This window comes from Numida meleagris, chromosome 6, assembly GCF_002078875.1.
Source record: "Numida meleagris isolate 19003 breed g44 Domestic line chromosome 6, NumMel1.0, whole genome shotgun sequence".
In the NCBI taxonomy this organism is placed as follows: Eukaryota; Metazoa; Chordata; class Aves; order Galliformes; family Numididae; genus Numida; species Numida meleagris.
The window spans coordinates 59,861,993-59,881,240 of record NC_034414.1 but is presented as its reverse complement, the minus strand read 5'-3'; the positions used below and the strand labels follow the sequence as shown (position 1 = coordinate 59,881,240).

General features: G+C 48.2%; 1 protein-coding gene across 2 annotated transcripts in view; it reads left to right on the top strand.

Annotated features, from left to right (window-relative positions):
* The window catches only part of DDHD1 (DDHD domain containing 1), a 61,650-nt gene continuing 50,845 nt past the window's right edge, over window positions 8,444-19,248 (top strand). Inside the window, exon 1 of one of the 2 annotated variants that reach the window (XM_021401843.1) lies at window positions 8,444-9,182. In XM_021401843.1, the coding sequence (XP_021257518.1) occupies window positions 8,522-9,182 (661 nt within the window). In that variant the 5' untranslated portion in view covers window positions 8,444-8,521. The remainder of the gene's footprint in view (window positions 9,183-19,248) is intronic. The other variant, XM_021401844.1, reaches the window with a different exon arrangement.

Here is a 19,248-nt window from a genome sequence, read left to right as displayed (position 1 = left end):
CTCCAGCACAAGGCAATAAAAGGCCCAGTACCAGATGCTGACATTTGCATAGGCTCCAGGACGTCATGGATGCGGATGAGGACAAATCCCTGCCATCCAGACACTTCCCCCTCTGGAAATGTTCTTCCCTCCCTACTTTAAGGACTAGAGCAGAAAGTGATGAACAAATGGACCGTGTACTGAGAGTTTTGGCAACTGCAGCATATCTATTTTGTTCAGTTGTGCTTTACTATCTCAAGTTGTGATGTGCAGTCCTGGCTGCCCACTGAGGCCAGGAGGGGTGGCAATACAGAACGTGACTCTGATTTTACTCCTCCCACCAGAAAATGCTGATTTAAAATCTTGTAAAAAGAGAATAAGGCACAGGACTTTACCATCTGAGTACAGATTTCCACACCACGAAACTTGCCCTACTCATGCTACTGTGTAATGCTGACACCAGGTTTGGATATATGCCTCAATCACCAGCATCTCCCTTATGAAGTACAAATCCCATGTAATATCCAGGTGATAAAGTCCCATAGGAAAACCTACCCCTCCAATCAGGGTGTGGGATCACATGCAGTGAGAGTGACACGAATCATTTGCTCATCCCTCACCCACCCAAAATCCCAGACTCACACCAAGTCCATTTTCGAGGGCAGGCACCTGTTTTCCAGTGCAAGTGCCTGTGTGGGGAACAGAGCAGGGATCATAACAGGCATTTGCACTGGAAAACACTGCTTTGCAGATCTTCCCATTGCGGCTTGCTTTACAAACATGATGTAAAGTTCTGGCTGTAAGCTTCTAACCACACACAAAGTTCACCTGGGGTGAGAGGGCTGCAGGGCCCTATGACTATTTAAGCCAATAAGCCTTTGCCCAGACTGCTGGAAAGTGGTAGGATGGGAAAATATTCTGAAAGGGTTTAATTACTGCACTTATGCCAACTTGGGGACAGGTCCAGTGGTCAGAAGTGGGAGGGATCTTGTCCCTGGCCACATGGATGGGGACACTGCGTGGCTGTTTTGAGGCCTTTTAAAGTAACCCGAGTCATGAAGATTTCCACTGCAGTCGGATTTCCTACCACAGATTTCCCACATCGGATGCTTGTTCCTTCCTAGTCTTGTCCCCCTGCCCCATATGAGTGCAGGCTGTTTCATTTCAGACCGTAAGGTAGCAGTGATCTGGAATATGTGAGGGCTGAATGATTTGAACTGGCGAGAGCTTGCTCTCCAAGGCCCCTCTTTGATATTTCTTGCCAGGTCCTTCATTACTGGCTGCAACAGGACTTCCACCGCAAGCAGAAAGGAGATCTCAAGCCAGACGTGACGTGAAAGAGGAGACCTCTTAACAGTATTGAAGAGAAGTGAAAGTATCTGACAGCAGAGACAGAACGAAGTAGCTGCAATATTCAGCAAAAGGCAAATTTGGAGTGTCCAGAGACTTACGTATTTAGAGGCTTCTGATGAAAGCACTTCCATGAAATGAACACAGTGTGGTGTATTTATAGCAGGAACCCAAGCCTGGCCCTCGCTGTCACCTGACCGACAACAGCTCCAGCCAGGATCTCCAGCTGCATGCTGCCATAGCAGCTTTCCACAACCCTCCTGCACATTTCCAGCCTGCTACAGCCGCACACAGCAAGCATCCCTCCTTACCCACTAAAACACAAGTCACGAGGGCATTCCCTCTGGGCCAGTATGACGGAGATGATCCAAGGTTGCTCACCTGCTATTTGGTGTCAGCTTACCAAGGCATCGCATCTGCATCTCCCTGCAGGCTTAAAGGTCTTCTGAATCAGACACTGCTCCAGAAAGACATTTAAGACAGTATCTGACTTTACGTGAGTGCTTCCATTACTGCTCTCCTGCCTGAAGTTAAGTATGTCCTTCAGTACCTCCATCAAGGATGCAACAACAAGCACTGCTCTGTGCTTTCCTAGAACAGCATGTACTGTGAGGACGAGGTGATGCATTTTGCATCTCTTATGATTTGTCATGCCTAGCAGTTATCTTGTGTCAGAAATGCAGCCAGTGGATTGGATTGTGATCAACTAACTATAAACACTTGGGAGGGGAAAGGATGAACCACAGAGAGCAGCTGAAATTTTAATCCTGCTGAAACCAATGGCAATACAGTATAAGTCCCAGTAAAGCCTGAGGTTCACACACCATCACACTGACAGCGACTCTGAACTCACTTCTAGTGCCAAGTGTTCCCAAGGTCCTGGCACTGCAGCAACACTTTCTGGCGTTATGAGACAAAACATTTGTGTGTAGTCCTCGAGATCTGGCACAGAGGGCTTTGAAATTTCTCCATCTCCCATGTGACCCCCCTCCTGAGATCTTTGCTGTGACCTCCAGCGCAGCCCCACACTGCTACAAAATCCTTTGTTCCTCCTCCTTACAGCCCTTGGTGCAGGAGTTTTTGACAACTTATAAGCACCTCTCATCCTTTGCTTTTCAGCCACTCACCAGCCTGGATTTGTGTGCAGAACAAAGGATTTTTTGTCCTTTTCCTGGTGGCATTTCTAGTATTTGCTCTGTGTATTCCATCCTTTCTGACTGCTAGGTGTAAGGTGTGGGAGATACAGTGGCCTCCAATTCTTTATTTCAGCGTCTACAGAATGGAACAAGGTCTCTATTTTCCAGGTCAGTAGTTTCCTCCAGAGGTCTTTGTGCTTTATCTCTTGGCCTAGCCATTGGCACAACATGAATACAGAGCCCTTGTTTGCATTTTGATCTGGTCAAGCCCACAGTCAACACTTACCAGAAGGTTACACAATATTCCTCTTCTCCCCCTCCAAAATGTCCGTGCCAGTTTTATTGGTTTTGGAGCTACAAAGCTCATTTGCCTCCTATGTGCCCACACTTTAGGCACTTCAGGCACTTTCTGCATCCTGTTAACATCTGGAGAAAAAACACCACAAGAATTACCTTTTCTATTACTTTTATTTGCTCACCATCTCTAGCAAGGAAGAAAGAAAATCAGTAACAACCCTTCCAACACTGGGAACTGCCCAAATCCCAGAGCAAAGGAACGGGTGACAAAACTATCTCGGAACAGTACCTGGGAGGAAGGAAAATATTACAGGACAGTGTGCATCTGGAGTAGCTGTTAGCAACCATGTAGTTGGGTTATGCCAATGCTGTGAGGAATCATAGAAACACCTAGGTTGGAAAAGACCTGGAAGATCATCAGGCCCAAAGCCCTCTTAGGAGAGCCTAGATTTGAAGGTCTCTCTCTGATGCAGGAGATACATCTGAATTACAACCACATTTCCAGGAGAGGCCTTTTATCCACCTCCACGAGCTCACATCCACACACAGAGCATTAATTAAGTGAGCCCACCTGTGACTAGCTCTCCTACAACAGCTCTCTTCAGAAGAAGGCTGAAGAGGTTCTGACTAGAAGGTGAGCGTGGATCCCTCCATTTGATAGTTTCACATCTTTCACATCTTTATCCCCCTCTTTCACAGAGAGACAAGTGGGGGGCTAGGCTATCTTCTAGAGAAAGAAAGAGCAATAATTTGTGTCCAACATACCTGTGACAGTATTAATTTGTGTGGTAACAGATGGACTCACTATCAGAAATTCTTTCTTCAGTGCCATCAACCCCACTTTCTCTTGCTGAAGAAGAATCATGTGGATGATTCAGGTTGGAAAGGACCTCAAAGCCTATCTCAATGCAAACCCTGCCACACCTCCCACCCCATCAGGCTGCCCAGGGCCACATCCAGCCTGTACAAAGGGCAAAATATATACCCCCAGAAGAAGAGAGCAGGAGGCAGGAGGAGATGGGGCAGCTGAGTCCAGGCATGGCTCTAGTTCAGCCTTTTCTTTGCAAGCATTGCCAGCAATCTGCCTGTGCACGGCTTTCTGTGAGTCTCATCAATGCACAGACAAGCAGTTAACGTTCAGTACATGCAAGCTTCACCAGACCAAAATCTGAAAGGGTAAATACTTCTGTCAGGGGTCATTGCTTTGCTTTCTTCCTTTTGTTTGCCCAGGAACAATGGCAAAAGAAAAAGAGGGGGGAAAAAACAGTACAACTGAACAGTGCTGCCTTGAGAGAGACGGTATGTGATATCTCAGAAATGACCCCTCCTTGCCCCCTAATTCTTGTCTTTTACAGCTAGCGGATATTCTGTGCCTGCTTGCAGCAGGGGAAAAGGGACATGAAGCTGTAGCTTTGGGAGAACATCTCAGTTCTAGAGAAAGGTGCCTTTGACCTTGGCACAGGAGATGTACCAAAACTGCTGGTGTTCAGGGAAAAGAAAAACAAGCAGACAAGTCCCCATAGCTGAAAGCAGGACAGAACTCTGTCTGGGAGAGGGGGGGGGGTTAATCTAGTTAACCAACATCCCTTCTAAAAGAGCCAGAGAGTCAACGTCTTCTGTGCAGAAAATATCACATTGTAAGCAAAGATTTTTGGAAGCCTGCTTAATTTGATGAACAGTGTTTTAGCAGAGTCCAATTACTAACACTCTCAGTGTATCCAAATATATTTGTATAGCTGTGAAACTAAAAAAGCAGAACTGTTTGATAAATATTTCCTGCCTGTATTTGGGACAAAGTTGAATGTCGTTTCCACATTATATAATGATGATGAAATGCTTCCCATGCATGCAGCTTAAAAAAAAGAACCTCGAACAGCACAACTGACATTTTAAAAGCAGCAGGTCTGGAGGACTTGCACGTCAGGGTTTTAAGAGCTCGCTGTTGAGATGACTGTTCTCACACAAGGTGGGAATGTGAGAGTTTAGAATTGGGCCAGAAGACCATTTCTAAGGTGAAAATCAGTGCTGTGTCAATATTTGAAGCGCGTGACTGAGGTCAGCTCATGTCATTTCATGTTGGTTCATCTGACACTTCTCCTGACCTACCAACAATGAAGTGGTATGTACCAACTAATAAGGAGATGGAGAGTGGGGATGTAATGAAATGGTAATCAGCAGTTTTCATGGGAAATGTAAACATTCCTGTCAAAGAACCAATTTCATTCTGTTCCTTGATAAAATCACAGGTACAGTTGATTGCAGTAACCGCGTTGACTCAGAGCTGCACAGTATCCAGATTTGGAGAAAAAAATATATACAAAATCAATATGAGTGCATAATAAATGGTTTAAAAATAGCTAATGGAAAGATCTTAAAATGGCTTTGTTAGAAAGGATTCATCAATGAGTAAAGACTGTTACTAATGGACTCTTGCAAGCACTTGGCCTTGCGCTGTTCATTGTATTTTATTTAGGATCTGGGAGAAAATACTAGGTGATTGCATCATTTGTGCGTTGTGATAATTTCAAAGCTGACTGCACTGTTTATAGTGGCACTAACAGGGGTGGCTTCTCTTGAAAACAAGACTGTTGGGACGTGGATAATTAGGAGAATAGCAGTGACAAAAGGAATCCAAGCTACTTGGTAAAATTAGCTTAGTTAAAGGAAGCACTTTACACTTTCAGTTATACCCATGCTCCCCAGATTCATGGGGAACAGTCTTCCCTGTTCCTGGAAATTGCCAACATGTTTAGATATACAGATTTATGGTCTGTGGAAGTCTTCTGTGAAGGTCTCATGGCATACGGAACACAGAATCCACTGCTCTTAGTCTGCATAGAAATTCACAGAGCTATACAAACAACGCTTCAAAATTAATGCAATTTTGTTTCAAAACTTCCATGTAGACACTCACATTCTTCCACATTTTTCCTCTGTAAGGGAACTTCTGTTCTCTGATGACAAATGAAGCTTGCACATTTACTCTTACTTTTCACTTCGTGTAAATCGACGGCGATTGGAGTTGAGTCCTGTGTCATGCCAGGAACTTTCGTGCTACTCCACATCCATGAACTGTGTGTTCTTAACAGTACAAAGAGGAAAATCCTCCTCTTCTGAGTTCTGAAGAGAGAAGTCTGGGCTCTCAACTTCCATTCACACCAGCAAAGTTCTCCCCCAGAAGTTCAAAGTGAACAGAAATTTGACTTTTTCAGGAGGAAACTTCAGGCTCTGCAGTTCACATTTAGTAAACCAGTTTTCAGCCATGTCTCTTCATTGGTCTCCAAAATGGCTGTAATAAAGAACTGTTAAATTGCAGCTCTCGATGCTGTGGTTCAGCTTGATGACAATGAACAATCTCTATTTGCCTATTGTCTACAGGGACGCCGTGCACAAGAAAGTAGTGTCTGCATATGGAGAGCAGACATATGCTCCCAGAAATGCACAACAAGAAATAAATCACGGAATCATAAATCAAATTATCTGAAATAATATATACATGAGATAAAGAACGTGTAATGTGCCCCTTGGTCATTTGGGCAATCTTTCCTTGTTCTCTCAAACAAGGGGGAAAGGAGGGAGCAGTTGAGTAGGATGACATGAATGAAGAAGGGTGAAACACTTGCTGAATGACAACAGATGGTGAAAACCCCACTGACTTTGACAGAAATGAGGATGGAAATGAGAATCTCATGAGATGTGTCTTCAAAGCAATTGACAACCTCTGTCCCTGGAGGTTTTCAAGAACTGCGGAGATGTGGCACTGAGGGACACATGGTTAGTAGGCATGGTGGGGTGTGCTGACAGCTGGACTAGGTGATCTTAGTCATCTTTTCCAACCTTAATGATTCTAGGATTCTGTGACATGGTAAGTAGCATTCCCCTCTTCTTCCCCACAGTTGAGGAAAATGTGGGACAGGTTTCATGGAAAGCATACCTTGTCGAGTTCATTTAGAAATGCAGAAGTTAAACAAATATCTCGTGTCCCTGTTGCTACAGTGATGTGGATGTGAAGTCAAACACAGTTTCCTCTGATGGCTCTCTGCTTGTATTTTATCTCCTCTTTTTCCCTTTTCCCCATCTGAGAAGGTAGAACAAGCACTCACAAAGCTCCTGTGGTGAAAGCATGTGAATGCTAACAAAGTTTTTGGAGTTTTTAGGATCAAAAAGTGTTGCCAAGGCATTCAAGATGCATTCACCCATAGTGAACATTTTTTAAAAGCTTCATCCATCCTTCCAACCTGAACTTAATCTGTCTTCTTTCTGTTTTAATGCAGTCCATTAACAGGATTCCCCTGCTGAAAGCGGATATAGGAGGTAGGGCACAAGCCTATTTTGGGAGATACAATGCCACGCAATACACAGAATTTCCCTCGAAGGACAGAGCCAAGCAGAAGGGAACGGTGTACGAAGCATGTGGAATCCCAGTTCCAGTAGGAGATGAGGGAATTGGGGAACACATGTACTGCATCCTGTTTTTTTCCACAGCTGATGCACAGATAGGATAGGAGTATCGCTCACATACCCTCACACCACCTCCTTGTTCCTGGGTGTGTTGCAAAACAGGGGGTTTTGTACAAACAGGTGACCCCACCCCAGTATTTCAGGGTGTGTTTCTGGGAGGATCTTCCTCTGCCACCCCCACAACAGCCACAAGATAAGACAAGGGGGACTTGCACACAGAGGTGATCCATCCCTGGGTGTGTGTTGGGGACTGGGAACCATCCCTCATCCTCGCTCCTGACACAACAAAGTGTTTTATCACCCAGCACCGATATGCATCTCAGCACCCCCTCCTGCCAAGTGCCAGGTGTGCACAGGGAAGGGAGGTGGCTGGTTGCGGCTTACACACACCAACAAGCACAGGTGAGCCCCAATACCTCCCATTTTGGAGCCCAGCACCTCCCGTCTTTGTACTCATTGCAAGCATTCGGAGGACTGGGATCTCACATGAGGGTGAGACATCTCCAAGGCAGCAAGTGCAGCCTCACCTCAAGCACTGGGTGCAGGTTGGGCACCACAATATCAGAAGGTCATAAAGACACCAGAGAGCCACCAAAGGAGGGCTATGGCGATGGGGAAGGGTCTTGGAAGGCAAAGTGTGTGAGGAGCGCCTGAGGCCCCGTGCTGTGTTGGGCCTACAGCATGGAGGAGGCTGAGGGGAGGCCTCGTGGCGGCTGCAGCTCCTCGCAGGGAGTGGAGGGCAGCGCTGATCTCTGATCTCTGGGGAACAGCATGGAGCTGTGTCAGGGGAGGGTCAGGTGGGGCCAGGGAAAGGCTCTGCCCCAGAGGGCAGTGGGCACGGCCCCGAGCTGCCGGAACTCAGGGAGCATCGGGACACGGCTCTGAGCCATAGGGCTCGGATAGTCAGCGTGGAGCCAGGAGCACGATAATCCCTACGGGTCCCTTCCAACTCGGGATATTCTGCGATTGTGTTATCTGTGTGTGGGTGCCACGTAACCCCAAGACGTGGTGGGGAGTTGACTGTTTGGGATAAACGCGAGGCAGCGCCCCACAAGGGACCCACAAGCCGCATCAGACAGCCCAACAGCAGCCCTAAGGCAGCCAGCACCGCAGGCCTCCCCTCCCGCCCTCCTTTCCCTCCCGCCCCGCGCCGCCCCCGGCCGCGTCGCGGCGCGCGTGACGATGCGGCGCCGCCCCCGCCCGGACGGAGGGAGCCGGCGGCTGCGGCAGCCGCGAGCCGGGCGTGAGCGGGGCGGCGCGGCGCGAGGGCGGCCGAGGTGAGGCGGCACCGCCGCAGCATGGATTACCCCGAGGCCGGCTCGCCGCAGGGCGCCTGGGAGCTGCCCGGGGAAGGCAGCGGCTACGGCGGCCGCTACGAGCGGGCGGCTGGCGGCGGGGAGGAGGAGGAGGAAGAGGAGGAAGCGGCGGAGCATCCCCTGGCCCGGCCGCCCCGCCGCCCCCGGCAGCGCTCCGCGCCGCCGCTCCGCGCCGCGCTCTCCACCTCCTCCTCCGAGGAGGGGGAACCGGAGGCGGCGGCGGCCACCCCGAGCGACTCGGCCGGCGGCGGCGAGTTCGATTCGGCCGAGTCCGGCGCTTCGCTGCGCTACTCCCCCGGCGCCGGGGAAGGCGGCGAGGGCGCGGGGCTGGCGAGCGGCGAGAGCGGGGGCAGCGGTTGCTCCGCGCTGCCCGAGAGGAAGCGGCCGCGCTCGGCGGCGGGCGGCGGGCGGCCCCGCTATGAGGTGGTGCGGGAGCTGGGGGCCGAGGAGGTGCGCTGGTTCTACCGAGAGGACCGGAAGAGCTGGAAGCCCTTCATCGGTTACGACTCGCTGCGGATCGAGCTGGCCTTCCGAGCGCTCGGCCCCGGCCCCGAGCGGACGGCGGTGGAGCCGGTGTGCGTGCGGAGCGGGCTCTACGAGGTGGACGTGGCCAACGCCGAGTGCTACCCCGTCTACTGGAACCGTGAGTGCGGCCGCTGCCGGCCCGGGGCTCTCGCGGGGTGCAGGCGGGGTCCCGCAGTGCCAGCGACGTCAGCTCGCAGACGGCGGGGATCCCCGAGGGCAGCTGACGCACACAGGCACTGCAGGTGCCCCTCGGGTGTGGGGGATGCAAACAGAGAGCTAAAGACACAGGTCCCGTGGGGTGCTTTTCCACCCTCGAAGGACCAGACCCTCTGGCCTCAGGCAGCGGGGTGCCATCTGCCTGCTGCCCTCCCCAAAAAGGGGTGCTGGGTGTCCCCTGCCTGCCCAGGGAGCTGCTCTGGGGACATGGGTTTACCAGGTGGCCCTTCCTACCCCTCTGATGTGGGTGGTTGGGGGGCTGAGTGTTCCCTGTCTCACCCATTTGATGCTCGCATTTGGGGGTGAGCGATGGGGCCCGCTTGGCACCATGTCTCTCACATACTGGGGCAAGGAGGGACTGGGCGTTTTCCCTTTTGGCACCCAGGGGCGTCGAGCAGCCTCCTCAAGCCCGTACTGTGCATCCAGGAGGTGAGGGGGTGCCCAGTGCCCGTGGAAAATTGGGCACCGCTCAACATAGACTTGAGAGAGTGGGCAAAGAACCCCCCCCCTAATGCATCCTGAGGATAGGAGGCACTGGGTACCCCCCATGCTGCATGCAGACTCACGAGGGAGAGGAGGCCCTGGGCACCTCTTCACACGCTTCTGGTGGAAAAGGGATCTGGGCATCTTTCCCTCTCTTTCCCCCCTGTGCATCTAAAGGAAAGGGGGATCTGGGCATGCACTCCCTGGCATACAGAGATGGTGGAATGGAAGATCTAGGCATCCTCTTGTTTCTTGATAGGCACGGAGGAAGGAGGCTGAGAACCTTCTTCCTTGTGCTTTCCATTTCCCAGATGGGATGAGGGTGGAGATTTGCTGTCACTACTCCCCTCTTCCCTCAGTATGCGTACCTGCTCTTCAGGAGGAGCTTGGATACCAGGCAGTTATTTGTCCACTGTCTCCCTGCCACATGCATGCTTCTGATCTCTCTTCTTTGGTGAGGAACAATGGAAGAGCGGGCTGGAACCTGGCTTTTCTGCTACTGTCATCCTCTCTTCTAGGGAAGCAATGATGCTTCATCTCCCCAACCCCATCACCCTTCCACTGAGAGGGGCGTGAAATGGGACTTCTGCTTTCTGCTTCAAGGGGATGCAACAGGCACCTCAGATGCACAGTTCTTACTTCTTATCCTTCCAAGTGAGGGGTGTTTGCTTTACCACCTCAGCTTCAAAAGGATGTGGTGATTTGCGCCTTCCCTCATCCTTCCTCAAGAGGCACCTTCCCTTGCATTCATCTGTCTTCTTTGCTGGAGGAGAGGGGACCTTGGGGAACAGAGATGAAAGAGTAGGCACCTTTCTTTGGAGGGAGTGTGTCCCAGGGTCTTTCTGGGCAAGCATGAGCTCTCCTGGAGCAGATGGGCAGTGCCACTGCTCAACCTCTGTCCCTGAAGACTTGCTTTCCAGCTGTGTTCCTTCAAGGCCAAGGGAACTTTAATGGAGTGTGAGATGCAGATTGGCCAAGCAAGAGACGTCCTGGCACGGACCTGGGAGAGGAGCAGGCTGTTTTCTCTGGTCTCTGTAAATTTTTGAGACTTATTTGGGAGATTTGGGGCTGATGAGAGTCACAGAGGATCTGAAAACTAGGGCTCTTGCTTGTTTTCTCTCTTCTTACTTGGCATCTTTACAGGAGGGAGATCCGTAAAAGACAATAGCAGGTGGTACAATTCACTTGTGGTGTGTGACACCTCTGTTTTTCAACCCATCACCCCAACAGACAGAGGAGCAAGGAGAGCTCTCAGTCCACACACGTTTTGAGTTGAAGAAGAGCCTGGGCACAGCTCCACATTGGGACAGTGGGGATTTTTCTATCACCACCCTGAAGCTCTGACTGCTGGTGCTTGATGCATCTGCCACATGGTTACAGATCACCCAAGGGATGAGGAAACTGCTGCTGTCCCTCTTGCTGCCTGTGCCATAGGGACAGAGGGGAAAGAGTGAGCAGAGCTGTCAGGTGAGGCAGGATTGCTCCTGGTAATGGGAGCAAGAGGCTGTGCTCATCAGCAGCTTAAGGGTTTAATTTCTTGACCCTTTGCCTGGTCCATTTTGGAAGCTGATTCAGTCTCCTTAAGCCTGAGGAGCAGATGTTTCAAATAATAACGTGTGCTGTGCAGAGACGATTTCTGATGCTTGGAAGGAGAGATTTCCAGAGGTTAGCACCAGAAACAGTGCTAGACAGAGAAATAAACGCACGGTGCTAAAAATGGGGATAACTTTTCGTCCTCAGAAAGCTGATTAAAGAGTGCTCAAGTCTTTTCTTCTTATCTGGTCTGCTCATTTGCAAGGCTAAGATAAACTTCTGGTGTTTCAGGGATCTGTCAGCGTCTTCTGACCTAACGCCTCCTTTGCTCGCACGTTTCCTTGCCTGTTCCCTGTAAATGTGAGAGTTCTTGCCTTTCTCCCATTCTCTCCTCCCAGGTGAGGCGGTGCGCTCCCCCGTAGGCAGATGGCCAGCATGGCTCTGCTGCGCTGCCGCCTGGTGCTCTCTGCCTGGTTCTCTGCTGCGCCCAGGCCCCAGAAGACTGCAAGGTCAGATCCCATGGATTCTGTCTCACCTCCTGCTTCTGAAGACCTTGGTGTGGCTGTTATTCCCGTCTAATAGCGTGCGTGCAATTCTGGATCTGAAGGGTAGATGCTACTTTGGTCCCTGTCATATGGGAGGGAGCTGCTGATGGCATACCAGATCTCACACTCCTAGAGTGATCCTCCTAGAGGAGGATCTTGCTCTCTGATTGCGTGAGCACGAAAAACAACAAATAGAACTGACTTAAAATATGCTGAGGTGCACGTTGACGAGTACAGAAACTGCTGTCTGTTTTTGCCGATTCATGTTTTCAGTTCAGAGCAAAGGTCAAAAGCTTTTATCTTCGTTCTTCCCCGTTGTTCTGTTCCATATATGCACTGCACTTCAGGGACGGCTGCTATCTCACAGCAGCAATGTTGGGTGCCCTGACAGTTGTAATCTCGATGACAGGAAGATGCTGATTGTAGCTTGGCTTCTGCTGAAATGTTTTTTTTTCACTCTGTCGTCTGAAATCTTAAGCTCGCCACAGGATTCATTTGTAACATCAGAAACATCAGACCGAGTTACAGTTTGAAGAGATTAATTACCGCGAATTTTATCCTTACCTTGTGACCTCTGGGATTTATTTAATTAGAATTGTAGAAGTAGCAAAGACAGCACAAGAGAACTGAAATTATTAGTGGAGGCTTCCAGATAAGTGAGCAGCTTGGAGCTGGGCTTCTTGTCTTCTGCAGGCGTGGTGATGAGCGATATTTGATGTGCGAGTCTCCTCTTTGAGACCTCTTAGATTGCCCAGTCCTCTCTGCCCTCCTGCTCAAAGAGGGCTGCTTTGCAACTGTTCTGCAGTAGACTGACTTAGCCTGGTTTTCAAAGCCCTGGGTGAGTCTGTTCAATCTTTAAACTGCAGACTTTTGGGTGACTGTCCTATCCCTTGGCTTGGGACTCATGACTTTGTCTCATGCAACTGTTGCCCTGCCTTTCCCTTGCTTTTTGGTGATCACACTTCCAAGTTACTGATTTCTTATGTGTTAGTCCACTCTCATTCTCCAGGTAGTTGTCTTCATCCCAGCACGTTCTCCAATTTGAATTCAGGCTGCTGGGGACACATCACCTCTCCTGCTGTCTGTCATGCAGCGATACCTTTTAAAACTGAAGTAGGACTTCTACACAGATCTGTCGGTATGTGGGGAGAAGCAACAGCAAAATGTGCATTTCTGCAGGCATCTGGGGAGTCTTTGGATCGTTATCTTTTATCAGAGGATAAGGTACTCCCCTCCTGCACGCAGCCTCAGTAAGGGTTTTGTTTGTTATTCTTTTTTTAACATGTATGCTTTTGTACCTAATAGTTTGCAGACACCTGTTAAATAAAATACCACATACTGTATTAAAAAAATAAGAGTGCTTCATTAGGACCATCCTTGACTGAAGATGTGAGGGTAACTTCTGCTACATTGCTTGCTAGCAGGGATTTTGCTTAGCCCATGTGTGAATGCAGTGGGGGTCCCTGGATCCCCAGATATAGATTTTAAAATCTTTAAACTTAAGCTGGATTTGGAGAGGTTGAAAAACTGCTTGAGGTTCCTTTAAGCTTGTACTGAAAGAAATTTCCAAGAACTCCATAGTTCTTTTGTAAACTGTCTGTGAGCCACTTTGTAGATGGGAGGAAGAAGCAGTCATGGTGAAAAGCCTCTGCCAGCTGAGCTTTCTGCACAATGAGACCTGAGTGCCAGGGACCTGTTATCAACCCTTTGAACTTGGAGTCATTCAGAATCACTGAAAAATCTTGGGAGAATAGTGGGTAATGCTTGGCACCAGATGCTTACAAAAGGCTGTTTTGTTAGTGGGTTGTTTTGATGTGCTTGTTTTGATGTCGGAGGTGGAGGTCAGCAGCAAGATACAAACCCTTTTGTACGTCAGCCGCTGGTGGTTATTACAGCTTTGCTGTTGAGACTGAAAATCAACATGCCAGAGCTGCTAGGTGCTTCTCTGCTGCCTGTGCAGGAGCGTCGGCTGCTTGTGCCTTCTCTAGGCAGTGTAAATTTCCACGTTGACTTCTTACAGGTTGGCACCCTGAGCCCATCCCAAGGCACAGGTCCCACGGCACCGCTTCCCCGGCTGCTTTAATCGACCTCTGGTATTCTGAGCCTGTGTGATTGGTTTGTGGGTTTTTTCCCTTCTATTCTGAAACAGAAATAGTATTAAAACACGTTAATGAGGTAGATGAAAACTGAAGGTTTGGAACTAATGGTTACCAGTGTATGGTTTGCATTTTTTAAGTCTGCTTTCAGCAGCAGAACACTTCTTTAGTTGCTTTATAGCATGCCTAGAACGTTCCTTTTGGTGCTTTGGACTTCTTTGAACTCAGTTGATACCATTTCCTAAAGCAGTTTTTCATTGAAGATTGAACTCCTGAATGCTGTTTTCTTGTTTTTCTCACCAGGCATGTTAACCTTCACTTGCAAATAAAATATTGATGGTTTACATGGCAAGGTAAAGCATTACTTTCGCTAACTGAGATCTTTCCTGGGTTTTACTTTTCTGCCTCTCTTCTTAATTGCATTGCTCTCTTTCTTCCCCAAGCGTCTTGTTAGTTTCAGTCCAGCCATCTCCTTCCTGATCAGAAGGCCCAGTGTGATGGCGAAGCAGTTTTCAGCTCTGCAGTACTCAGTGTGGGTAGGTTCTGCTTTCTGGTGCCTTTCTCCCTTTCAGGAAGGGTGATTTGTGACTTTTAGGATGCTTTTCTAAAGCAGGTGGGAGATATCGGTACTTTGCTTGTGTGTGCCTTTGAAGACAAATTTCTTTTGTGAATTCAGCTTTTATTTTTGTGATTTACAAGCATTGTTTAAGCAAAACTAATCTGTTTTCTTTCCTGTAAGTGATGTCAGAAACACTGTCTGCTGGATGTTGTCAGTGCCAGCTGAGCGGTCCGGCTTACAGAGTGAGTTGAGCTCACACATTGGTGCGATCCATCACTTCTGCTGGTGGCTATGATCAACAAGGAGGAAGGCAAAGATGCTGGGAATCCTATGAGCCATTCTATCAGTTGTATTTCTGAGGCTGAAAAAGATGTAGGTAATGTAAAAGCTTTAAGTGTGGGCCAGAGAGAAGGTCAGTAGGGGGGTATGCTCTGAGTGTGGGCTGCAAGTAGCTGTGAAGCCACAACCAGAATGTGCCTGGCAGGAGGCTGGAAAGGAGACACTGCAGAGACAGTGAATTTGGTGAACAGCACGGTAAGTGAGCACTGAGGTGGAGAATAAGCCTGTGCAGAGAATCATAGAATCATAGAATGGCCTGGGTTGAAAAGGACCTCAAAGATCATCGAGTCTCAACCCCCCTGCCAAGTGCAGGGTCGCCAACAAGAAGAGAGGGGGGAGGAGATGAGAGGAAGTGCTGGTGTACCCTGAACGTGTTCATTTATCTGGTTTGTTAGTGCTACTGGTAGGTGTTAGGTGTGCACAGGAAAAAGCTTGCTTCTTTAAGTGCAGATATTCCTGTGGAGGGACCAGCTTTCTGAAGCTGTACATACAAAATCATCGCTGCTTGGTGCTGGAGAGAGCTTGATAGCACAGACCTACTGAAGAGCACTTCCCAGAAGAGCACAAACGCTCAGCACTGAGGATGTGATTGTGCAGAAGTCCCATGACTTTCAATGGGATTAGAGCACGTGCTCAAGTTCAGGAGGTGCTCACGTGGGTTTGTCACGCGGCACGGTCATTCTTTGGTAGTTCAGCTTAGCTTTCACCTAACACTGTTGCAAAAAGTGCAAGCTCTGTGTGTTAGAAAAGAGCTGATAAGGGACTAACTGCTAAAACTTACCAGCTACAGCAACAAGTGCTGGTGGTGGAAGTGCTTCGCTTCAAAGTACCGGTATTAACATTGGATAAACTATATTAATGGATAAGAATTCAACAAAAATGAGGCTCTAAAATTAAGGCTGCAACCTCTTCTCATGTTTTAGCAGTCCAGGGTTCCTTGATGAGCGTTGTTCCGTACACCATTGAGGCGGCTGGCAAGGTGAGCTTTAGGATTTTGTGTTAAACCATTGGGTTCAGATCTGTGTAGAGAATAATTGCAGAGATCTTCCTTCACCAACCAACTTGGAAAATAAATAAAAAAAAAAGGAAAACTCTGAAAAACATGGTGCACACTGTATTTTGGAGGTGACTTCCACCTGGAATTTTGAAATTGGCTCAATAAAGCAAATTAGAATTAGTTGATGGGCCAGCAGCATAATATCCTTTACCGCTCAGTGAAGGAAATCTCTTGATCTTGGATGCTCAGTAAGATTCTGGCTCTGTAAATTCATGTGGCTGTCTCTATTCAGCTTTCTGAGGGCAGATTTCACCCTTGAATTCCTCTGTAGGTGAAGTTGTTACTTCTGCAAGAGCAGAACAGATTGCTGTGTTTGTGGTTAAACAAAGGAAGGTCATTCTGGCTGTGATTAAAGGAATGGATCCATTTATTTAAATATCAGTGACCTGCTCCATTCTGAAATAATGGACTGGGAAATAGCCAGAAAGCTGCAGAACATTAAGCTGCGACAGAAAGCCCGTTCTGTTACCTAGCAGTCAGGAAATAATGAAATTTTAGGTTTTGTCTATTTCATTACATCCCTTTGTTCACCCTGTGTGCACGGTCACGTCACCGGCATTAAATTTAGGAATCTCCAGTCTCATTATCAGTTTTTATGGCCATCAATTCTCTTAGTCGAGCTTCCTGGTCCCTTGCATTCTTTTGCCTTCGTGGGGCTCTGCAAACCCAGCCATAGGGGAACTAGGAGGAATAGATGTTATCCTGCAGGCTGTGCTCTGTGCATTTGCATGGGCACAAATAGAATGTGCACGTTGCTGTGGCTCTGTTGGCAGTGGGGATGATGGCTGCTGGGTGCAAGGATGTACCCTGATGCAATGTAATTCTGGACCTCATACCTAAATGAGAAGATCCTGTGGGCTATGCAGTAGTGAACCTGCCGAAAACATCATTGTAAGGGCTGGTGAAGTAGGAACAAGTAGCTGATATGTGAAAGTCCAAAATAGCATCCAGAATGTTGTAAAAGATGTTTATTTCAGTGGCTCACGTTAACATCCAGCTTCTTGTGTTCAGGTCCATACTGGCAGTGCTGTGCTCCAAGGCACAGTGTTCAGCACTTTTTAGCAGGATTTAAAATGACAGAGAATGATTCTTGCCTAGTTTTTTCCCCCATTAGTAAGTACACGGGCTCCTCTCTTCGTTATCTCAAGCTGGAGGCTCCTTACATATCATTGCCTGGCAGGTACCTTCAGCTTGCACAGATGTTATCCTCATGCACTAGAGGATGTTCACAACTGTGGTGATAAGAAAGCCAAATTTAAGGAAGTGACTACAGGGGAAAGCAGGAGTCCTGCATATCAAGCCAGCAGCACTTCATGAACCTTTGTTTCATGTCCAACCCTTCGGCTTTGCTGGTTTCAGCAGAGTGTAAGTTTTAATTTACATTTCTGAGCCTCTGAAAGCTATATCAACCTTTTAGATCTCATTGCTGGGTCAGTTGTTACAGCTGTCAGGAGCCTCGTGAGTGGACAGCACTGGAGGTGCCTTCACTTTGCCTTCAGGCCTTCAGAACAAGATGTTTTGAAGCTCACTGCATCTTGCTTTCGTACCATTTTATTCTATCTACGTGTCTTCCAGCTTGCGTGCCAGCTTGCGTTGACATTTCTGGAAGTGATCTGCTTTCATTTTCTTGTTTAAGCTCTGTTTGCTTTTGATTAGAAGTTCGTACAGTCTTAGTTTTGCGAGTTTTCTTAGTTGTGAATCAGGGGAGGTGGAAGGGGCCGATACGAGCCACAGTTGGTGCTGCACGCTATTGAATTTAGGTGTACGCAATGTCAAGCCATGTGGTGGCAGGAAACAAATGGTGATGATGGTTGACAAAGGAAAGAAGGAGGAAAAAATGCAGCCAAAATCACCCATAATTTATTTTCCCACTGCATTACCATGGATTTACATAGCTTTTGGATGCAGCTTTTGTTTGGGTGGAGATCTTACAAGCACCGTGCAATGAAATGAAGTGGTTGGGGTATATATGTATATAAATTGCAGCATGTGTGTGCTGAATCATGAGTTGTTTGAGTTGGAAGGGACCTGTGAAAGCCATCTGGTCCAACCCCCTGCAATGCACAGGGACACCCACAGCTCCATCAGGTGCTCAGAGCCCCGGCCAGCCTGATACCATTTCTATTTTCCCAGTTCTTCCCCTTCAGAGGAAGTTATTTAGGAATTAGGATTATTTAGGATTTAGGAAATTAGAATGGTGTAAATTGCACGTGTTCTTGTTTCTTCGCATCGTTAATTACAGCTTTTGTATTCTTTGAATTTTTCAGGAAAAAAAAGAAAAGGGCTTTTTATTTAAAAATTTATAAACCCTTTGCTGCCGTTGCTGGAACTACTTTTCTCTAGAAGTGGTAAAATATGCATGACTAATTAAAATAAAGTGCCTTCCATTAGCTCCTAATCTCTGCCATTCCAATTTAGAAATTCTAGTGTAAATACAGTATGTGAGTGTGCACTGGCCAAACACGTAGGGGCCTGGCTTTGAAGCACCGCCAGTTGCAGATTACGTGGTGTAAGACTTAAGGCAGTAAAGAAATCAAGGCAAATCCTTTCCTAGGGATCAAGGTTGGAGTGACAAAGATAACTGACATTTCGCCTTGCAGAGTTTGAACTCTGTATTGGTGGAGAGAAAAATCAAATTGTGGTTGGATGTAAATATTTCATTCCTTTCGTAGGAGGAAAAGGTGCAGGGAGAGCCTAGCTTAGGCTTTCTAAAATCACCAGTGAATATTCAAGATGTGAATGAATGAGTGGATGGGAGTGCAGCTGGGTCTTACAATAACAGGTTTGGTGCACCGCTGTTTCATGGCGATTACTGTAGCAGCTTGCATCGTGCTCGCTGGATGAATCATGGGATAATCTTGGTGTAAGAGCACCTGCCTGAGATAGCAGGGTTGTTTAGCAGGGCACACCTTTGAGGTTTCGCTCAGCCAGGTGATACCAAAGGATCCGCTGCTGTGTTGTCAATGCCTCAGCTCCCCACCCAGCCCCGTGTCCGCAGTGGTTGCCTGAACACACCGCCCTTCCTTCACCACCTGGTGCCACGCGGGGAGCTGGTGGCTGTTAGGAGCAGGAGGTTGTCATCGCCTTGCATGGAGTATCACCTGACGTGCAACATTGATTGCACACTTGTAACGCGGCCATCGTTGCTTGGTTTTCACAACACGGCCATCAGGAAGTTGTTTTTTCCCCTGCTTTGTCAAGCCTCGCTAACGAGCGGCAGCATGCTGCAGTTCGTTGTCATCTCCAGCAAATCCAATGGTTCTGAAAGGCTGTGTTTGCTTTTCTTAAAACCAAACCGTGTTCCTGATGGCAGGAAGGGACATTCCTCCTGTACCAGGTGGTCTTTCTGCTGGGGT